The following is a 21,592-nucleotide window of genomic DNA, read 5'->3' as shown; positions in this document are numbered from 1 at the left end:
TTGAATGTTGCGAGCTTTTAAGTAGTGAAAGCTAGTGCACGCAGGATGGCTGGTCGGTCTTGTCCCTCGTGGAGTCGTGGCGTGTCAGCCCCCCCCCCAACCTTGCCCCCAGCCCCCCTGCAGGGGGTAACATTTCCACCCGCCCATTCATCAAAGGCCGATCACACCCCATGACATGGGCAACTTTAAAGCTACAGAGAGCTGGCTACCGAATCTCGCGGTCGAAAAAAAAACGGGGGCGAGACATCAGGTTTACATCAGCTTTACAATCCCCAACCGTGTGTGCATGCGCACGCCTCTCGGCCACAGCGTGGCTTGTGCAGCTTCTTGACCATGCGAGAACGTTTACTCACCGTTAATCTGTCTACCCTCGCCGAAGTGGCATGATGGAGATTTGCTCAGCATGCGCAGCAGGACCGCGGTCTGGACTCGCGCCGAATACTTACGAAACCATTCTTGCTATAGTCGCTTACACTTTCATAACGGTTTCCTCGAAAGAAACAGCAGACGACTGCGCTAAGATGTCTTTTGCTCGTTACTACGCGTTCGCCTGAGCGCTCGAGGCTCGCTCACCGTAGTGCGATAAGGTCGCTTGCTTGCAAAATGTGCACAGTAGAAAAGGTGCGTGCGGAGAAGCAGGGGCAGGCTGAAGCCCTTGTGCCAGCAATTTCCCGCGCTCGGGCTTTGCTCCTTTTAGACACCAAGGCGCAAATACTCAGTGACATTGCGATGCCGCGCAACGTTGTTGATGGGCAGTCGTAGGATTTGCTGTCACGCTTGGGTCCAACGGGCGTTGAAGACCCCCGCGTGTACGCGCGCCTGCCTCGCGCTGCAGATCCTCATCAAGGGCATTCGCAGCTTCAGCCCCACCAATGAGTACATCATCGAGTTCTACAAGCCCCTCACCATCATCGTGGGCTCCAACGGCGCGGGCAAGACGGTGCGTGGCTGCGGCGCCAAGTCTTGGTCCATGATGGGGGCGGTACAGCGCACACACACTCGCACTCTCCCGGCACGACCTTCCCGCCCTCCCGCCGATCATGCCACCGCCGACTGTCCAGTCGCCCAGCGCCGCCCGACTCCCCTTCAGCCCTCACACGCACCGCCGCACCCTTCCTCGCCGCATTTCTCCCCCTTATCCCTCCCCCTGATCTCCTTTACCCCTCCCCTAATCCTCCCTCCCTCCAGACCATCATCGAGGCGCTGCGCAATGCCACCACCGGCGAATTGCCGCCCAACACACGGCAGGGGCAGGGCTTCGTGCACGACCCCAAGGTGGGAGGCTGTAGGTGGAGCCGTCGGGGTGGGGTGGGAGGGGGCCCAGGGCGGGCTGGGAGGGACTGGTAGGGTAGGGCAGGGAGGTGTGCCGGCCGCCATGATGGATGAGTGGCGACGCCCTGGTACTGGTGGGCGGCTGGGTGGGAGATCCGCAGGTGACGAGCGCAAGACCGTGTGCATGGCGGCCACATGGCGGCCGTTTGTGTGCGTGTGCAGTGAGTGGCCTCGTCTGTGTCGGTCTGTCCGCATGTGTGCAGGTGGCTGGCGAGTCCGAGGTCAAGGCCCAGATCCGGCTGTCCTTCCAAACAGCCATGGGGCAGAAGATCATAGTCACGCGCTCATTCCAGGTGAGGCGGGGCTGGCGGCGGCGGCGGCGGCGGCTTCCACGGGGGCGGGCAGCAGCCTGCGCGCGCCAACAACACCCCTGGACGTGTGTGTGATACAGATGCAGGCGTGCCCTTGCGCATGCAGCCGTATCCGCCAGTATTCCCCTTGCCGCCCCTTACCCGCGTGACGAATCCACCTGGTCCGCTCCTTCCCCTTCCCGCCCGCGCCCTCACCTCCCCCCTCCCTGTTTGCAGCTGACCCAGAAGAAGGCCACCATGCAGTTCAAGAGCCTGGACGCCTCCATGAGCTGCACCAACCGGCAGACGGGGCAGCGCGAGACGCTCACCTACCGCTGCGGCGACCTGGACCGCATGGTGCCCACACTCATGGGCGTGAACAAGGTGGGGGGAGGAGGGGAGGGGCGGGGAGGAGGGGGCGGGGAGGGGGGCGGAGGGAGGGGCCGGGTGGGGCGGGGAGGGGGGCGGGGAGGGGGGCGGAGGAGATGAGTCAGAGCCCAACGAAGCCGGGGAGCGCTGCGGGGGGGGGGGTTGTAAACACCAGCCCAAACTAAACCAAAGCCAACGAAAACGGGAGTGCAGGCAGAGGCGTTAGTTGCGAGCGATAATACGTATGGGATGTGGGCCGAGGCGTCGCGGAGCAGCAGGGCGAGCGGCGCCGGCGATACATGTCGCCGCCCGGGCTCGGTGACGCGCACAACAGCACAAGACAGGCACGCGGACGCGACAAGCAAAACCCACGACTTACCTGGCGACCAGGAAAGCAGCCCCGACGCCAGGCAGGGAGCGTCGGGCCAGGAGCACGGAAAAAAAGGGGCAAGGCAAAAATCGGAAGGGCAGGGCACAGTGAAAGGGCCGAGGCGTGTCGGCAGTAGGATAAAGAAGGGATAACAAAGACAAGACTACACACAAGCCCAGGCGGCGAAAGAGGCAGAGAGGGCGTGAGGCAAGGGTTAAGAGGTAGATGTGGGTGGCATGGGGACCGGTTAGGGGAGAGATGACGGGGTGCTGGGCAGTGTGCGGGCCGCGTACGGCTCCCCACAGGCACTGCCAGCCTGGATGCCCCGCACGCAGAGGGGGCACCCAGATGCAGGGATGGTTAGTCGGGAGGAAGGGCGGGGCAGGCAGGTGGCGTGCACAGGCAGGTGACACGGCGGGCCGTCAGGGAATGTCAGCGGGTACTCACGGGGTGGTGGCGGGCGGGGGAATAAAATAATGCTAAGGGGCTAGGGTAGTCCGGCAGCCGGTGGTGGGGCAGGTGGCGGCGCGCCACGAAGGTAGACATGGAGCCGGGCGAGGAGGTCAAGGGGTTGATGGGGCTGGGTAGGGGGGGCGGGGGGCTCCGGGTGACCACGGCGGACGAAGTAGAACAGGTGGGGGTTACGCCAGAGAAGGGTGGTGAATTGGCGGAACATGCACGGCCGGGAGTAGCCTTGCGCACTGAGGGCGGCCACCAGCTGTGCGGCCTCGTAGGCAAAGTTTTCCACGCACGTGATAACGCGGGCCAGGCGATGAAACTGGCTGACGAAGATGTTCCGCTTGCACTGCTCATTGACGGAGGAATGGCGGGCGACGAAACGGGAGAGGCGGACCCCACCAAAGGCCGGCTGCTCACGCTTGTCGTACAGCTGGGTGACGATCCAGCAGCGGCCCAGGTGCACGGTGGAGCAGAGGAGGACGTCGAGGAAGGGGACGCAGGAGGGCGGGAGGTGGGGGTGGGACTGCTCAGGGACAGCCAGGGCCGGTGGGTAGAGGCCACGAAGGCCCTCATAGGACTGGGAGGTGTAGAGCAGGTGCTTAAGCCAGGGGTTGTTAAGGCATAACAGGTCGTCCAGGAACCGCCGACTGAGCCGGAACCGCCGCAGGATGGCACGTTGGGTGGGGTTGAGGGTGCCGATGCGGGACTGGCATAGGAACTCAAACTCATACCAGCCCAGGAAGAGGTTGGCAATGAAGGGGGCAGCAGAGATGCCCATGGGGATGCCACAGATCTGCCGGACGAGCGCAGGCCCAAAGCGGATGAAGGTGGAGGAGAGGAGCACATCGAGGAAGATGTTGCAGAAATCCGTGACAGTGAACTCGCGAGTGACAGACTCGGCGCCAGCATGGTAGCGCGTGGGGGCACTACCACCGGCCTTGAAGGTGACGACGTGGTCGGGCTTAGACCCCGGCTTGGCGGGATCAGGCGGGTAGGAGAGGACATGGATGATGGGGCAAGTGGCCAGGCTGCGATGGAGGAGGCGGGAGAGGGTGTTGCGCAGGTCGGCATGTGGCAGGTTGGTGTAGAGGCGACTGAAGTCGCGTGCGGCGTGCGGGAAGGCGCGGTCAGGGGGGAACTGGGCGGCGTTGTGCTGGCGGACCAGGGCCATGACGGCGTTGGAGGAGAGGCAGAGCCAGGGGTCGGAGCCAGGGAGCGCAGCGTGCCACATGGCATTGAACTCAACGGCGGCAGCGCGCAGGACGGCGGTGGCCAGGTCGCTGAGCTCCGTAACGGGGCAGCGCTGGGAGCAGGCCAGGTAGCGCATGGATGGCGGCTGCTTGTGCATCTTGAGGGTGCCGGCGTAGTAGGCGGGAGGCAGGGTGGTTTGCAGCTGGAGGCGCCAAGGGGCCAGGCGGGTGTTTTGGGGGGTGGCAAGGCTGAATCATTGGGATGGGGGGCTCAGGAGCAGGAGGGGGGAGAAGCGGGGCGCCGACGTCACAATTTGCCGACACAAGTGGGGAGGAGATGGCGTCCGGGCAGGGTGTGGTGGTCGAGGCGGGGGGGGGTTGTAAATACCAGCCCAAACTAAACCAAAACCGGGGGGGGAGGCACCGTATCCGGGCCAGCGTGCGGCGTACGGCTGGGTCGCGCTTGGGACTGCCTACCGCCGGGCATCATGCCTTCGGCAATCTCGCTGCCTGTCTCGCCTGTCTCGCCGCACTGCCCGACGCCACGTCCCACACGCAGACAACGCCCTCGACACCTCCGCCCCCTCCCTCCCTCCTTCCCTCCTCGCGACCTGCCCAACCCCCGCTAGGCCATTCTGGAGAACGTCATCTTCGTGCACCAGGAGGAGTCCAACTGGCCGCTGGCAGAGGGCAAGGTGCTCAAGGACAAATTCGACGACATATTCGCAGCCACCAAATACACCAAGGCGCGTGGGAGGCGGGAGGGGGGCCAGGCCCGGGGGGGGATTGTAAACATCAGCCCAAACTGAACCAAACCGAGCTAAAACGAGCTAAGCACAGGCAGAGGCGTTCGTTGCAAGCAATAATAGCTGTTGTGTCACACGTTGATTACTGGCTCGAGGGGACAAGGCAGCGGCGGAGCCGCTTGCCCCGCAACCACCTTTCCTGCGGCCACATTCCAATGGGCCCAGTCCCACCCTCGCCCGCACCCCACACACACCTCAGGCGCTGGAGGCCCTCCGCAAGCTGCGCACGGAGAAGAGCCAGTCGCTCAAGGAGCTCAGGCTGGAGCTGGAGACACTGAAGCAGGTGTGTGTGTGTGGGGGGGGGGGTCTGCAGGGTGGGTTGGGTGCGGCGGCAGGGGCGGCAGCGCTGGGCAGTGGCAGGAGGGCAGTAGTAGCGAGATGCTGCGGGCCAGGAGGTGGGGGCAGCAGGGGCACGTTGGTATGATGTGGATTGCTCACCCACCATGACATGCGGCACCTCCCGCGTGCGACATCACACTCCCTCTCCACCTTACTCCCCTCCCCTCCTTCCGCCCTCCCGCCGCCCTGCCCCCCAGCTCAAGGACATGGCCGCCCACCACACCGGTGAGCGGGACGCCGCCAAGGCCCGCGTGGCGGACTGCCAGGAGCAGATCAAGAGGCTGGAGGCGCAGGTCAAGGTGCGGGAGGGCGCGGGGGTCCGGGTTGGGGGCGCGGAAGGTTAGCCGGCGCACGTGCAACGATTGCCGGTCGCGTGGGCATCAGCGGCCTGAGGGCTAACTGCTAAGCCAGAGCACCCTCGCCATCAGTGCGGAATGTGCGCGCACCGAATCCTGTCGTTCCCATGCGCTCCCCACTGCCGCCCTGCCGCCCCCTCACGCCATGCCCATCCTCTCCCTCTCAGGAGCTGGAGACCTCCCGCGCCGCCTTCGAGTCCAAGCTGGCGGCCATTGAGGCCGCCGGCCGCGACATCACCGCCAAGGCGGGACAGCTGGAGGTGGTGCGGGCGCAGAACGCGGAGCGGGCGGCGCGGTTCGAGGTGGGAGGCTGCGGGGGGGCTGGGGGGCTAGCTGGGGCTGGGGCTAGCTGGGTTTGGTGGGGCAGCTACGCCTGGCGGCGGTCGGTGTGATGGGAAATGGTGGTAGGCAGGAGCGTGCGCCCGCGGCATGTGGGTCGGAGAGGGCAGCATGCGCAGCGGCTTGTACCAGTTCAGAGACATGCCGCCCCCCCCCCCGCCCACCCGTCCGCCCGCCCACCTGCCGGTCCGCCCTGCCGCTCCTCCCGATCCTCTACCGCTCCTCGCGCTCCTCCCGCTCCTCTCACGTCCCGCTCACGTTTCTTCCATGGCCTTGCTGCCGCCTGCTGCCCCTCCCTCCCCCCTCTCAGGCTGAGGGCCGCCAGGACTACGAGGAGCCCACCGAGGAGCTGGTGCGCTTCCTGGACAACGCCGACCGGGCGGCGGCGGACAAGGCGGCGCGGCTGAGGGCGCTGGAGGGAGAGGCCAACAGCGCGCGCATCGCCAAGGAGGCGGCGGCTGACGCGTACCAGAAGGTGCGGGCAGCGGGTGGGGGCTCGGGGGGCGGGGGGATAGGTCAGGAGCTGGGGACTGGCCAGGGATTGGGGGGTTTGCACGCCACGCGGTATCGTGTTGGCAGCCTTGGACAGTGGCCGGCCCTGCGCACCACCGGCTGGGAGCAACAGCACTTCCGGCGCTTCCTCTGGGCGCCCCGCACAACACACGCGTGTGCAGTGCCCGGGTCTCGCTGCCAACTCATTGCTGCGAACCCCATTCCCCAACCCCTGGCTCCAGACACACTTGTAGATGAATCATGAATTTGTCTAACCCCATTGCTACCCGCCCCCACCTTAGCACCTGGTGCTCCACGGCAAGCTGGCCGGCGAGGCCGCCACACACACCGCCAACATCGCGGAGCGGGACCGGGCCATTCGGGAAACAGCCCTGGCGCTGGCGCTGGCGCTGCCGCCAGAGGCGGAGGCGGGCGAGGGTGAGCGTGGGCGTGAGCAGACGGCAGGAGGGTAAATGGAAGTGCTGCTGCTCCAGTGCTCTTGCATGGCGTGCAGCGTCGTGCTTGCACGTTCCCCAACCGGCTGTCATCGAGGCTCCGGTTATCCCTGCGGTTGGATTGCGCTTGCGAGTTGGCGTTGGCAACCGACGTTGCGGCTCCTTGCTGTCACGTTGCGGCGCAACCAACCCCTGCAGGCGGCGGCGCGGTGTCAGCTGCGGGTTGTGAGGCGTTCGTGAAGGCGGTGGAGCGGCGTGTGAGGGAGCTGGACAGCCGGGTGCAAGCGCTGAGGGCGGACGCGCGGTGAGCGAGCGATGCTGGGTTGGGTGGGGGCGATGCCGAAGCGGAGTTGTCTATCCCTGTGTGGCGGCTTCAGCTGTGCTGCGGACGGGATACCGGCGCTGTTCCTCATGCCTCAGGCACCTTGCCTCGCGCCTCTGCCCTTCACCCCTGCTGCTCACACACACACACACACACACACACACACACACACACACACACACACACACACTGTGTGTCTCACAGGTCCAACGAGGCGCGCATGAGCAGTGCGGTGGACGCCTCCAACGCCCAGGTGGCGCGGGCGCAGGAGGGGTTGCGGCTGAAGCGCGGCCAGATCGACAAGAACCACAACGACATCGCGGCGGCGGGGGCGCAGGTGCGCAGCACCGGAGGGAACCCGGGTCGCGCGCGTGTGTGTGTGCCGACTGTGCTCCGCCCATGCGCTTATGATCCCGTGCTTTGCCCCCAGCCTTTCTTCTTGTGAACTCTGCAACCAATCCATTCCCCTACCACTTCCTTAACTAGTCATGAATGTAATCCCCCATCATCGCCATCTTCACCCCGCCCCACGCCACGCTCTCTCGTGTCCCGCCAGATCGCCTCCAGCCAGTTCACGGCCGCCAGCGCCAGGTCACTCAAGGAGGACGCAGAGGCCGCGGAGGAGGCGTACAGGGCCAAGCAGGTGGGGAGGGGGTGCAGGGGGAGCCGCGTGGAGGTTTCACAAGTGCTACTTCACCAAGCGTGAGGAGTTAGGCCTTCATCTCCCCCCGTTCTCGCCCGGCGATCCGCCCCGCTCATTCACACACACTGACACACACACTGACACACTGACACACGCGCACTCACACACGCACACACACACACACACACACACACACGCACGCACACACACACACACACACACACACACGCGCGCGCGCGCGCACTTGCACACACGCACAGGCGCTCCAGTCCGCCAGCGACCACCACAGGGCGCTGGAGGAGGCGCGGGCGGCGCTGGAGGTCAGCGGCCGCCGCATCGGCGAGCTGCGCCAGGAGCGGCAGCGCGCGGCGGCGGCGGCGGAGAGCGGCGCCAAGCTGCGCGTCAAGCGCACCGACCTGGAGTCCAAGCAGGAGCAGGTGGGGGAGGGGAGGGGAGGGGAGGGGAGGGGAGGGCAGGGGAGGGGGGCGGGGATTTTCCGACATGACTCCGACATGACAACACGGGATTTCGTGCCTGGCACAAGACTAGGCTGGTCGCGCCAAGGCACGCCACCAAACCTACAGCACAACTCCATATGCTCCGCCCAGCTCCCGCGCGCTCGGCCACATCAACACACACGCACCTCGCATCCCCGTCCGCCGGCTCATCCCTACCCGTCCCTTGATCCCCGCCCACACCCCCCTACTGCCTACCGTCTACCATTTCCCAAGCTAACCATGAATGCAACCCCCACCCCCAAACCCCAACCCAACCCCCATCCCTGCATCCCCCCTCACGCAGCTGGAGCGGCTGCTGACCACGCGGCGCCGCGACCTGGCCCGCGCGCTGGACCTGCCGCCCGCCGACCCGCTGCTGACTCAGCCCGCCGCCGCGCTGTCCGCCGCCGAGCTGGGCCAGCTGCGGCCGCGCAGCGAGGCGGTGCTGGCGCGGCTCAAGGCGGAGGAGGCGGCGCGGCTCAAGACCAGCCAGACGGCGCACTCGGCGGCGCAGACTGCAAAGGTGGGGAGAGGAGAGGCAGCGGGGGTTTGCATTCATGATACATAAAGAAGAGAGGGAAGGGGGCTGGTGAGGGTTGCACGGCTTGCACCGTACGGTGTCCAAGGGCACTAAGGTTATGGGGGTCATGGGTGACATGGGCGGGGTAGGCACGGTGCGGCACTGGAAGGCGGAGACGGGCGTCCGGCGTATTGGAATAGGGAGGCTGGCGGTTTAGTTGCTGTGCCCCTTGCAGCGGCGGCAACTATTGGCATGCATACACGGGGCTTGTCGGCATGACCCTACGGCACTGCCCTGCCCCGCACCGCGCAGGCCGCGGCTGCCTCCAAGCTGGCCGAGCTGCAGCGCTGCCGGTCCGACCAGGAGGGCCTGAGGGCGCGGCTGCGGGAGGGCATGGCGGCGGCACTGGCGGGCGGCGGCGCGGCGGCTGCCGAGGTGGCGGAGGATGACTTCAACAACCGCATGGCGACGGCGCAGCAGGTGAGAGGGCGGCGTGGCGGACCCGGTACGGCGACTTGAAGGCGCATGTATGCGGTGCCGACACACAGACACACACACACACACACACACACACGGACACACACACACACACACACACACGGACATACACACACACACACCTGCACCACCTGATCTCGGCCTTGTCGGAGTGTTGTTACGGGGCCGCGTTCGCTGTGCGGTTGCCAGCAAGAGACATGGGACGCCAGGACAGGACACCGCCCGCCTGCACCCTGCACACACCCCGCTTGCCCCCCGCCCCCCTGCTATACTACTGTTCCTGGCTACGCCTGCGCATCTTTATTAATCATCCCCGCCCCTCCCCCCGCCTTCCAGTCATGAATGTAATCTTCCCGTCTGCCACTCCCTTAACTCAGCATGAATGTAATCCCCCGCCAGAGCGAGGACAAGGGGCGCAACAAGCTGGTTGAGAAGCAGGCCATGAGCCGCGTCATGGTGCGCTTCCGGGACTCGGTGGCCACACACGCGCTGTGCCCGGTGTGCACGCGCGGCTTCGGGCCCGGCGAGCAGGAGGCCTGCCTCAACAACATCGACGAGAACCTCAAGGTGTGTGGGGGGGGGGGCGGGGGCGGGGGATGTAGGGGGCTCAGAGGGCGCTGGAGAGTAAAGGAAATGGGTAATGCGGGGGTTTTGTCATTAGGAAAATGATGTTGGCTTTGGACGCTGCTTTGTTGAAGATGATAGGAGGTGATATAGGGCGGGAATGAGGCGGTAAAATGAACCGCCCGGCGCCCGATCGTTATTGAGACCGTCTCCACTCCCCGCTGCTGCTGCGCAGATGCTGCCGCAGCAGATCGAGCAGCACACCGCCAAGCTGCAGCGGCTGCAGGCGGAGCTGGCCTCGCTGCGGGCGCTGCAGCCCGAGTGGGTGCGCTACAGCGACCTGCGCACGCGGCTGCCGGGGCTGGAGGCGGCGGAGGCGGCGGCGAGGGCGGAGGCGGAGGACCTGGCGGACAAGGTGCGTGGGGAGGAAGCAGTGGGGGGTGTGTAAATACAAGCCCAAACTAAACCAAACCAAGCTAAAAAGAGCGGAGTTGGGGGGGCGGGGTTAGGGCAGGGCGCAACGGGATGGGGTGGAAGGCTATGAAGCGGCCAGTGGAAGCGGCATCAGCGGACGTGGCATCAGCGGACGTGGCATCAGTTGGTGGAATCAGGGGCGTATGGGTACAGATGCTCACAGGGACGGATGCGGTGGGCCAGCAGCCCAGTGGCCGGCCGGCATGCAGCCGGCGCCGTCAGGCCGCGGCAGCTGCATGCCGTTGTCAGGCCCACAGTGAGTCACGCCGTACAAACCTAGCTGACGTGACGTCTACCACCTGCCCCCTGCCGCCTCCTGCCCTGCCCCCCCTATGCAGGCCGAGGCCGCCCAGATCGACTACGCCGAGGTGCAGGAGCGGGTGCGCGAGGCAGGCCGCCTGCAGCCCGACCTCATGTGGGCGCTGGACAGACTGGTGGCGGAGGTGGAGGGGCTGCGGAGGGAGGTGAGGAGGGGGAGCGGGCTGGCGGGATGGGGGGACAGGAGGAGCAGGAAGGGGGAGGAGGGGGAGGAGGAGAAGGCTGGCGGGATGGAGGGACGTCGGGACACCGGGCAGCAGGGGGGATGGGAAGGGCTGGCAGGCAGGCGGGGAGGCGCGGGAGGAGCTGTGCGAGGATGGATCGAGGGGAATTGGATCTTTCACCTCCCCCTCGCCCATTATCCTGATCATTACCACCACCACCACCACCGCCACCACCACTTTCATCACCACCACACGTTCACGGTCACGGCGGCGCCCAGGTGGCGGGTCTGGACACGGCGCTGGGCGGCGCCGCGGCGGCGGGCGGCGCGGCGCTGCGCTCCGTGAGCGAGATCGACCGCGAGCTGGAGGACGTGGAGGCGGAGCGGCAGCGGGGCGAGCTGGCGAGGGACGACGCACAGAAGCGCGTCACCAGGTGGGAGCGGCGGGAGGTGGGGGTGTGGGGGTGGGGGTGGAGATGATGGGGAGGGTGGAGGCGTTTAGATTTCCTAGCGCGGGGCCGGCGACTGTGTTAGGTGCTGTGAGCGGCGTCAGGGCATGGGCTGTGAGCGGCACGGCGGGATGCGGGTGCAGCGTGGCGCTGGCTGCATGCATCATTGTGAACACGTTTGAAATTTGTGGTCCCTGCATGGCCTGCCCTCTCCCCCTCCCTCGCCCTCTCTCCTCCCCTCCCTGCCTACCTCCAGGCTGTCTGACGAGGTGCTGACGGCCCAGCGCGCCGCCATGACCGCCCAGCAGCGGGCCATGGAGGCGGCCAGTGCGGTGGGGCGCATGGCGGAGCTGGAGAGGAAGGTGGGGGATGGGGGGGCAAGGGGGGGGGCGAGACCCGGATTTGGGGGGTGGCTTGTAAATACCAGTCCAAACTACCCCAAACCAAGCTAAATCGAGCGGAGCACAGGCGGCACTGCGGGGGGATTACATTCATGACCTGCCAAGAACAAGGGGGAAGAAAGAAGGGACCATGGGGGAAGACCTGGGGCAGGCTGCACGAGTGGGTGCACGGGTGCCGCCGGCATTGCCGCATCCCAACACACACCTTACCTCTCCCAGCCACAACCCCGAATCACCACCTGCTTCCCACGCCACCACCACCACCTACCCCCGTTTCCCCCATCCCACACGCCCCCACCCCCACTACTGCACCTGGCTACGCCTTCACCTATTAAATACTCATGAATGTAACCCCAACCCCCAGATCTCCGACCTGGAGTCCGCCAACGCCGCCCTGGAGGCCGAGCTGGTGGCGGCGGCGGCCGGCCTGGCGCCGCTGGAGGCGGAGAGGGACAGGCTGGCGCGGCAGCGGGAGGAGGCGCGGGCGGCGGCGGGGGCGGAGGTGCAGACCGCGGAGGAGCAGGTGGGGAGCAGCTGTCCGTGACAGGCGGAAGTGGATAAGCCACACGTCTGAGGGGACGGGAACGGGGGCTGGGGAGGGGGCCGGTGGGGCGGCAGAGACTGGGGGTGCTCTGCTGTGGTGGCTTCGCTGGCTGCGGTGGCTGCAGCACTGAGCTCCCTACCCGGCACTTCCTGCGCAGTGCCGTGGACCTGCGCCCTCCCTTACCCCTCCGCTCCCCCTCCCCTCCTCTCCTTCTCCCTCCTCTCCCTCCCCTGCCTCCACCTGCCCACCAGCTTCGTGACGCGCAGCTGCACCAGGCCAAGCTGGGCGCCCGGGTGGCCACTGTGGCCGACTACGAGGCGCGCGGCAGGGCGCAGGAGCTGGAGAAGGTGAGCGGGATTGTAGTTACCAGCCCAGAGTGAACCGAACCCATTGCAAAGAGTGAGGAGAGCGTGACCTATGCTTGGGGGATAGCAATTCATGTGAAGAACGGAGGGATTGAATCAGGGGTGGGGGCTTAGAGGAGGTTGGGGTGGGTGGAGGCGGGTGGGCGGACCGGTGGCTACAAAGCGCGGAGCGCGTGTGACGTAGGGCGCGATGCCTTGCCAGAGTTGCCACGTACTCAGTAACACGCGGTAAGCACACTCCCTCCCACCTCCACCCTCACCCCCAAAGGCGGGTGAGGCTCTGGCTCGGCTCAAGTCGCGGCTGGAGGAGTGCGGCCGGCAGCTGGAGGCGCGGGAGCGGGAGGCGCTGGACATGTGAGGGGGAGGGGGGTTGCATGCATAGTTATCGGTTAGTATGCGTAGTAAGACGAGAAGCGGTTGACAACTTGTTGCAGCAGGTCAGGCTCGGCGTTACCGATGACCATGTAGTCCAGGGAACTGGGAAGGGTGGAAGGGGGCCGGGACCACAATCCCTACCCATTGAGGTCCCACCTGGCCTGCACGTGCACACACAACTCCCCCTCCCACCCTCCCTCCCTCCCATGCCCCCCACTCCACCCTACACCACCCCTGCCTGCAGCCGCCAGGCGCTAGCGCAGGACGAGGCGGACCGGCGCGACATCCAGGACTGGATCGAGCACCGCCGCAACATGGAGGTAGGGGGGGAGGGAGGGGGGCGTTGGGGGCGGGGGAGGTGTTGGGGAGGGGTGGAGGGGGGCGGGGACGGGCGGGGAGGGGCGGGGACGGGCGGGGATGGGGAGATGTTGAGGGAGGCAGAGGGGCGGTGGGGACGGGGAGGCTGTCGGGGGGTTGTAAATACCAGCCCAAACGAAACCAAGCCAAACTGTCGGAGCAGGCAGACGCGACAGATTGCAAGCAATAATACTCATGCCTTGATCTCCAACACCACCGGTCCTCACCACCACCACCGCCACCCGCAACCCAAAGTCCCAACCCACCCCCACCGCTACAGACGGAGGCGGAGTTGTCCCGGCAGGTGCAGGAGATGGAGGCCGAGGTGGCCCGGGTGAGGGCGCGTGTGTGTGCGGGGTGCGCGCGCGCGCGCGTGTGTGTGTGTGTGTGTGTGTGTGTGTGTGTGTGTGTTTGCGCTATGTGTGTGTGTGTGTGTGTGTGTGTGTGTGTGTGTGTGCGCGTGTGTGTGTGTGTGCGTGTGTGTGTGTGTGTGTGTGTGTGTGTGTGTGTGTGTGTGTGTGTGTGTGTTTGCGCTATGTGTGTGTTTGCGCTATTTGTGTATTTGCGCTATGTGTGTGCTGCTGCGTGTTAAAGAGCACAAGGAAGGAAACACGCATGTGTCTGCCCCCCTGCCCCCCCCCTGCAGGTGGGCGACCAGTTTGAGCTGCAGCGGCAGTCGGCTGCTCTGGCGGGTCAGCGGGACGGGCTGCGCAGTCAGGTGGACGTGCTGAGCGGGCACATGGGCGCGGCCAGTGCGGCGGCGGCCAAGGCACAAGCCGAGCTCAACAACCCCAAGTGAGGATGAGGGCGGGAGGGGAGGGAGGGGGGAAGGGGACCAGGCGGGGAAGCACTGGCACCGGCACGCGGAGCTGCAGAAGGGGGCCGCCGCACCTTCCCACATCCTTCTCGCCCTCTTCCCTGCCTCAACCCCTGTCTCCCCGTCCCCACGCCTCACCCTCTCCCCGCCCCGTTCCCCCTGCCTCCCCTCCCCTCCCCTTCCCTCCCCTGCCCTGCCCTGCCCACAGGTTCCGCGACATCCGTCCGCGCTTCCAGCTGCAGCAGGTGACGGCCAAGACCACCGAGCTGGCCATGGCGGACCTGGACAAGTACTACAAGGTGGGGGGGAGGGGAGGGGACTGGGGACTGGGGAGGGGAGGGGAGGGGAGGGGAGGGGAGGGAAGGTCGGGTGCATGGAGAAAGGAGCGTGGTGGATTGTGTGGTGTGTATGGGGAGCCCCACTCTCCCTGTGCCACCCCACCGACCTCACGTCACCTCCCACAGGCTCTGGAGAAGGCCCTGCTCGTGTTCCACACCAGTAAGATGGCGGACATCAACAAGATCATCAAGGAGATGTGGCAGAAGACCTACAGGGGGCAGGTGAGGGGGCGGAAGGGGAGGTGGAGGAGGGGTGTGGTGCAGCAGGCTGGGTGGGTCGGGAGTGGGTGGGAATGGGGGTGAGGATGGGAGTGGGAGTGGCGGTGGGGTTGTAGATGCCAGCCCTACTGAACCGAATCCAATGCAAAAGAGCGAGGAGGAGAGCGTGGGGGATGAGGACACCTGGCACGTCCTTTTCAGTCACAACTCAGCCGCCGCCGCCACCATCATGCTCCCCCACCACCCCCTCAGGACATTGACTACATCCAGATAAAGGCCGACACGGAGGGCGCTGGAGCGCGCTCCTACAACTACCGGTGAGAGGGCGCGGCTGGAGGGGGGAGCCGCAGCGTGTGCCACAGAACTGCCATCCACACGTGCGCACACGCACACGCACGCATCCCCGACTCCGTGACTCGCTGGTGCTTCTCCGCCCTTCCTTCCTGCACCCCTTCCCACTTCCCCCTGCCCTCGTGCCCTGCTCACCACCTCCCACCACTCCAACACCACGCCCACCACCTCCCCCCCCCCCATGTTCCGCAAGATGGTCTACCGTCTACCACTTCCTTAACTAATCATGAATGTAACCCCCCCGCCGCTCCCCCCCCCCACCCCTCACAGGGTGGTCATGTACAGCGGCGCCGCGGAGCTGGAGATGCGCGGCCGCTGCAGCGCGGGACAGAAGGTGGGTTGCAAATACCAGTCCAACCTGAACCAAACCAAGCCAAACTAGGGGAGGGGCGCTAGGGCGCAGTGTGCAGTGTGGTGCAGCGAGGTGTGGTGTGGTGCAGTGGGACACGGGTGCCGTGCAGGTGCCGGCACACCCCACCCCGCCTCACCAGGAGGTGCCGGGGCACATATGGCATGCGGCATTCCCTGCACTGAACAACACCGTCACACTGCCACACACACACACTGTAGATCCCCATTGACGTGCACCCCTACATGAAACTGCGCACACCAACACACCTCACATACACACATACTCACACACCGCGCCTAACACCCATGCAACCATGCAGGTGTTGGCCTGCCTGATCATCCGGCTGGCGCTGGCCGAGACGTTCTGCCTCAACTGCGGCATCCTGGCGCTGGATGAGCCCACCACCAACCTGGACGCAGGTCAGCAGGCAGAAGGGAGGCGCAGCGGGGACTGCTGGGGTGGGCAGTTGTAAGCACCAGCCCAAGCCAAACCAAAGCTGGGGATGCGCCGGAAAGAAAAGGGGGCGAGGCGGGCGGCGCGAGCAGAGCGACATTATGATGCCGCCACGCGCTAGCGCCTGTTGATTTGCCTGTGACCCGCGCTGACCATGCTGCACCACTGCATCGCTCTTACACACACTCGCCGCCCGCCCCCTGCACCGCCTGCCTGCCTGCAGCCAACAGCGCTAGCCTGGCTGAGGCTCTGGCCGCGCTGATGAAGAGCCGCAGCGGGCAGGAGAACTTCCAGCTCATTGTCATCACACACGACGAACACTTCGCGCAGGTGCCGTACAGGGGGGGTTGGCGGCAGGGTAGGGGAGGTGGGGGCGGCTGGGGGCCAGGAGGCAGAGGGCATAGCAGGGCAGGGCGTGGCGTGGCCTCAATGGCAGGGCAGGGCTAGGGCGTGGGAATTGCGTGCTGCTTGCATGCCGCAGGTGACAGGACAGGGCTGGGGCAGTGGGCTCCTGGCCGGTTGAAAACGATGCGTGATATGCCCGATATGGCAGGGTACCGCGAAGGGTCTCAGTGGGTGCATCTGCGGGCCGCAATGGCCCCGCGCTGGCGCACACGCACGCACGCGCACATACGCGCGCACACGCACACACCCATACACACACATATACATATACACACACACACACAGGCGATGGGCACTCGCGAGCACGTGGACACGCTGTGGCGCGTGACCAAGGACCCCAACACGCAGCACACCATGGTCACGCCGGAGAGCCTGCGCGACTGAACGCCTGCGCGGCGGACCGGGGGCATTGTCGGCGGGGGCACTGTTGGCAGGGGCGGTGTTGGCGGGGGCGATGTCGGCGGGGGCGGTGTCAGCGGAGGCGATGAGGGCAAGGGCTCGGGAGCTTCACCGGATGATGGGGAGTCGTGCGGACGGGCGCTGCAGCAGTTCGTTGCAAGGACGCGGTTTTTGGTGGCGAGGGGATTCCTGTTGCTGCGGGTGTGGGGCGTTGGGCCACGAGCCCACATGGATGAATTTCGGGGTGCGGGTATGTAGCTGACGCTTTGTAGCTGGGGCTTTACGTCCGTGCCAAGTCAGCAGGTGCAGGAGGCGCGGGTGTGTGTGTGTGTGTGTGCTGCGTGAGTGCAGGAGTACAGCGCAGGATGTGTATGTGGGTGCCAGGACTGGTGAGGTGGGCTGCTCGCGGCAGAGGTAGCAGATGTAGGGAGGGGGGGTAATGGGGCTGCTGCTGCTTTCCATTGGCTGGCTGCCTGTCCTGAAATCTTTTCGAGGGCAGCCGGCGCCGGCTTTTCTCGACGGTAACATCTATGCAATGCATTTCTGCACTTGTCTGGACGGTTTCCCACTCAAATTACATGCGCCGAGTACCCCTTCATTCAATCAGTGCCCCGCTTCGTCGTGCGACTCAACAGCCGTGCCCAGCCAGCCTGAACGTGCAATGTGGCGCAGTGCATGGTAGCGCAACCGAATCAGTATTACCCTTCCTGTTTCTCAAATTGGGATAAGGATCCCCCTCCAATCCATGGTGACAGGGCGCTAACCGGTCCCAGGAACAGGCAAGCCAACTGGCGCGTGACCGAAAGAGCCCGTGCTAACCTGGAGCCCCGGACTGCCGGACACATCAACACTCCCAGCCGCAACAATGGTGATACGCAACTCAGGAACCCCAAAAACCGTGCGTCTCGACCACAATTCAACTACCGTTCATAGTGCTGTAGCACGTCCCTCACTACTCCGCATGCTTGTGGCCACCTGCTGCCCTCTCTGCCGCCGCCGCCGCCGCCGCCGCGGCCTGATCCTCCTGCTCCCCCTCTCCATGCTGATGATGATGGGGGCGCGGGTGCGGCAGCAGCGCACGGAGCGCCGGCGGGATCAGCGCGTCAGTCACAGCCGTCGGCAGTGCGGCCAGCGGCGCGCCGCTCTGCGGGTCACGAGCCATGAACATGCCCACATGCGCCCGTCCCGGCGACGACGTCGTCGGCCCAGCGGCGGCTGCGGCCGCGTCATCATGGTGGATGTCGTGCGCGCCGCGAGCCCTGCGACCCGGCATGTCACTGCCGCCGTCACCGCCACATGCGCCGCTTCCACTGGTACTGCATCTGGTTGCGCCAGCGCCGGCAGTGCCCGCACCGTCTGCGAGGAGGCAGCGGCCCAGTCGTCAGAGCACGCCACCCACCCGCAGGCCCGAACGTGGGGCGGGCAACACAGCGCGCTTCAGGCGGATCCAGCAGCACCTCAGGAGTCCCGCCCCCATCATCGGGGCCTGGCTCCGTACCGCACGTGGTCCGTACGTGGCACAGTACCGTAGATCTCCCACACACACAGGGCCCCACTGCCTGTGCCGCCTCACACTGCCCCCGAGCCCCTCTCCAGTGCACCTCACAGAAACAGCCGGCGACCCGCTGAGCCCCAGCCCCCCGGCGCACCGCTCCGGCTGCTGCTGCTGCTGCCGCTGGGCCCTGCGCCACCGGTGGCTGGGACCGCTGGTGGCGGTGTGGTGGCTTGGAGTTGCGGCGGGGGTGGCGGCGGGGGCGGCGGCGGGGGCGGGGGCGGGCCAGCGGGGTAGCGCCGGAAGAGGGAGGAGAGCAGCGTGCGCTGCTGCTGCGGGTGGGACCCGGCACTGCCGCCGGCACCAGAGGAGCTGCCGGCGTGGCCGGTGGGTTTGTGCGGCGGCTGTGGGTGCTGGTAGTTGGCCTTCCCAATGATGCGGCCTGAGGGCAGCAGCAGGTATGGAAACTCAGGAGCATACGTAAACGGGCAGCCCACAGCGGCAACGCAAAGGAAACCATGAAGGCTGTTTGCGCGCGGGCTAGTCTACATATTGCTCGATTGAAGTACTTGTAGACGCAAAGCGCGCGACGCACGCACCGCCGGCCCGCCTGCTCGCCCGCCCGCCTGCTCGCCCGCCCGCCTGCCGGCCAGCCGGCATGCACCCACCTGCCAGCTCGGCCGCCGCCTGAGGCGTGTGTGTCACCGCCTCACGAATGCTCCCCACAGGCCTCGCCGGAGCCGCCAGTGTGGGCGGCGGCGGCGACCGCCGCCCCATCCACACATCCTCGTCCTCATCGCTGCCAGACGCCGCCGCCTCGGGTCCCTGAAGCGTCACACCCCAGAACCCCACACCCGCGCCGCCGCCGCCCCCAGCGCTGCGGCTACCCGGAGAGCGCTGTCCGCCGAACAGGTAGGCAGCAATGCTGCTACTGCCGCCACTGCTGCTGGGCCTGTGACCAGCGTGCGGCGGGCTACTGCCGCCGCTGCCCACGGCACCACCACCACCGCCGCCAGGCCACCTGCTGGCACCTGCTGCTGGCGCGGCGGGGGCGGGGGAGGGGGGCGCAGACACGACGGCACGGGCGCCGGGCGCCGCAGCGCCGCCTGCACCTGCACCGGCACCTGCACCGGCGCCTGCACCGGCACCGGCACCTGCACCTGCAGGCGGCGCCCGGGTGTGCTGCGGGCGTCCTCGCCCGGTCGAATGCTGCTGCTGGCTAGACTGGTGGTGCGGGTGCGGGTGGGCGTAACTGGCCTTGCCCACAATGCGGCCTGTGTGTGTGTGTGTGTGTGTGGGGGGGGGTAATTGGCAAAGCGGGGGTCAGAGGCCGGCCGGCGGGGGTCAGGGCCATCCGGGGAAAGGGGATGAGGCAGGGTTGGGGCCCATGCAAGGGAGGAGGAGGTGGGTGGGCAGCCGCGTCAGCGCCGAGCGCCCTCGTGCAGCGGGTTGCCGGCTGCGGGCCGCCTTCGTCATTACTCCTTCACGGCGGCTACACAAGCGCGCGCATACATGCAACGCATTGTGCACATTCGCCCTCCACGAGCTGCAGGGGCCCGCACGCGCCCATCCTCCCTCCTCCTGCAAGTCAGCGCGTCCGCCCATACAGACATCCCTGACACAGTACCCACAATCCGCCGAAGCCCACGCCCCACACACGTGTCAATAAACTCCACCATCTCCATCCCGCCCGCCCACCTCCCCCGCACCTACCCGCCAGCTCCGCCGCCGCCTCCTCCGGCTCCCGCACGCTGTGCCTCAGCGCCGTCATGGCCTCCCGCGCACTGTCCCGCAGCACCTCCACCTCCCGCGACAACAGCGTGCCAGCGGACGGCAGAGACGACGACTGCTGCTCCTGCTGCTCGCGGCTGCCCGCTGCGCCTGCTGCGCCTGCTGCGCTCCCCGCAGCTGCGCTGCCGCGCTCACGGATGCCGCGCCTGCTGCTGCTGCCGCCGCCGCTACTGCCGGTCCAGGCGGCCCACGTCGCCGCGCGCCTATGCTGGCGCCGCTCCCGCGCCGCCTGCGTGTGCCGTGGGGCAGTCAGGCAGTGCAGTTAGGTTGCGATGCTGCACTGAACACTTGAAGCAAGCAGGCGGTGGCGCACAGGAGAGGACGGGAGTGGAGGCATGTGCATCTGCACCCGGCCGATAGCGGCAGGGTGGGGGCAACCGGGAAAAGGCAGCAACCCCACTGCCAAGAGCGGCACACCCCTGTGTGCTAGCTCCCTAACCCCCCTTTCCTTGTGCACTCTCAGCATCAGCACCCAGCAGCCACACGCAGCTCGCTAACTGCAGCCGCGCACGCAGCTCATTCCGAACGACCCCCCCTCACCTGCGCGGGGTCATGCGGCGGCAGCGCCACTCCCGGCGGCATCACGTGCACCGCCGTGTGCTGCTGCTGCTGCTCCCACTGCTGCTGCTGCTGCGCCCCTGAGGCAGCGCCGTGGGGCATGATAGCGCTTGCCCCGCCTGTTGCGTCTATCTCGGGAGGAGGCTGCTGGCTGCCGGTGAACGGGCCTGCGGGAGAGTCGGCGTGTGGGTCAGGCGGCCCGCGGCCGCCAGCGCCATACGCAGCAGCCTTGTCGCCGCTGCCGCTCAAGGGCGCCGCGGCGGCCGCTGCCGCCCTCTGCAGTCCCGTTCGCATCACGCCGCCGCTGCCGCCCGCTACAGCTGCTGCGACTCCTGCCGCCTGCCGAGCCACTGGATTCATGGACGCCTCCGGCTCACCCGCAGCACCTCCACAGGTCAAGTCGCCGCCGCCGCTGCTGCTGTTGCTGCTGTTGCCGCTGGGGTGTTGAGCCTGCTGTGCCTGCCCACCCACGGCCCGCTGCTGCTGCTGCTTCTGCTGCTGCTGCTGCTGCTGCTGCTGCTGCTGCTGGTCGCCGAGCAGCGGCTCCGTCAGACCCTCGGCGTCTGCGCTCCTTTCAGGCTGGAAACTGCTGTGCAGCATCTGCGATGTGCGTGGCGACCCAAGCAAGCGCCCGACGCCTCCCTACTGCTGCTGCTGCTCCTGCTGCCGCTGCTCCTGCTGCCGCTGCTGCTGCGGCTGCGGCTGTAGCGGGTGCGGGTGGAGCGCCTCGTGCACCGCCTGCCGCGCCGGCTCGTGCTTCACCGCCTCCACCGGCAGCTCGCCAGCCAGCACCCGCCCCTCCTGCGCCTCGCTGTCAGGCAGCAGCACCTCCTGGCTGCCGCGGTGGTGGGACAGGTAGGCCGCTTCGGCGCGTGCGTTCACGTCGTCGTCGTCGTCAGCAATAATCGAAGCGGCGGGCTGGACGTTGGCTTGTGTTCTTGTTCTGGGCGCGTGGATGTCTTCCTTGCGAGTTGCCGACATGGCTTGGGAGTATTCGTGTAGCGTGTAGCTCTCGGTATGGCCCGAGCTCCGCGGCTGGGTCGGGCTCTGAGTTCTAGCGCCATGCGCTGTGACCCGTGGGCCCTGCTGATGGCGGCGTGGACGGATGCAGGGCCGTTGACTTGACCTGG

At 66.6% G+C, this 21,592-nt stretch overlaps 2 protein-coding genes across 2 annotated transcripts; one reads left to right on the top strand and one right to left on the bottom strand.

The window, feature by feature from the left end:
• Nucleotides 1-479: 479 nt before the first annotated feature.
• On the top strand, nt 480-17,145 carry CHLRE_03g192550v5 (uncharacterized protein). The gene is made up of 35 exons (XM_043061201.1): nt 480-621; nt 836-940; nt 1,189-1,275; nt 1,536-1,625; nt 1,860-2,006; nt 4,640-4,756; nt 5,016-5,099; nt 5,353-5,454; nt 5,679-5,813; nt 6,161-6,325; nt 6,645-6,780; nt 6,996-7,101; nt 7,324-7,456; nt 7,676-7,762; nt 8,023-8,199; nt 8,564-8,782; nt 9,092-9,259; nt 9,677-9,844; nt 10,077-10,256; nt 10,654-10,779; nt 11,076-11,230; nt 11,502-11,607; nt 12,011-12,169; nt 12,442-12,537; nt 12,824-12,909; nt 13,175-13,250; nt 13,568-13,621; nt 13,934-14,082; nt 14,313-14,403; nt 14,569-14,664; nt 14,914-14,978; nt 15,283-15,346; nt 15,684-15,783; nt 16,041-16,147; nt 16,508-17,145. Exons 1-35 carry the CDS (start codon nt 604-606, stop codon nt 16,604-16,606), a joined length of 4,053 nt encoding a protein of 1,350 aa, XP_042926330.1. The 5' UTR covers nt 480-603; the 3' UTR covers nt 16,607-17,145.
• A 38-nt stretch (nt 17,146-17,183) lies between these two features.
• Nucleotides 17,184-21,589, bottom strand: CHLRE_03g192501v5 (uncharacterized protein). The gene is made up of 6 exons (XM_043061200.1): nt 21,109-21,589; nt 20,445-21,051; nt 19,827-20,133; nt 18,782-19,387; nt 18,271-18,555; nt 17,184-17,977 (listed from the first exon to the last, which is right to left on the bottom strand). The coding sequence occupies exons 1-6, from the start codon at nt 21,441-21,443 to the stop codon at nt 17,574-17,576; spliced, it is 2,544 nt and encodes an 847-aa protein (XP_042926329.1). The 5' UTR covers nt 21,444-21,589; the 3' UTR covers nt 17,184-17,573.
• Between the last annotated feature and the right edge of the window lie 3 nt (nt 21,590-21,592).

This window comes from Chlamydomonas reinhardtii, chromosome 3, assembly GCF_000002595.2.
Source record: "Chlamydomonas reinhardtii strain CC-503 cw92 mt+ chromosome 3, whole genome shotgun sequence".
Lineage (NCBI taxonomy): Eukaryota > Viridiplantae > Chlorophyta > Chlorophyceae > Chlamydomonadales > Chlamydomonadaceae > Chlamydomonas > Chlamydomonas reinhardtii.
The sequence above is the reverse complement of the archived record's forward strand: the minus strand, read 5'-3'. Positions and strand labels throughout refer to the sequence as shown.

Excerpts from the sequence above, each read along its gene's own strand:
- CHLRE_03g192550v5 (XM_043061201.1), top strand. Across the intron at positions 5,814-6,160 it reads AGCGGGCGGCGCGGTTCGAG|GCTGAGGGCCGCCAGGACTA; the intron begins GTGGGAGGCTGC and ends CCCCCCTCTCAG. Across the intron at positions 15,784-16,040 it reads CACCACCAACCTGGACGCAG|CCAACAGCGCTAGCCTGGCT; the intron begins GTCAGCAGGCAG and ends GCCTGCCTGCAG.
- CHLRE_03g192501v5 (XM_043061200.1), bottom strand. The coding sequence starts at position 21,443 with ATGTCGGCAACTCGCAAGGAAGACATCCACGCGCCCAGAACAAGAACA. Across the intron at positions 20,134-20,444 it reads CGCCGCATGACCCCGCGCAG|GCGGCGCGGGAGCGGCGCCA; the intron begins GTGAGGGGGGGT and ends CGGCACACGCAG. Across the intron at positions 17,978-18,270 it reads CAGCAGCAGCAGCCGGAGCG|ACGGTGCGGGCACTGCCGGC; the intron begins GTGCGCCGGGGG and ends GCCTCCTCGCAG.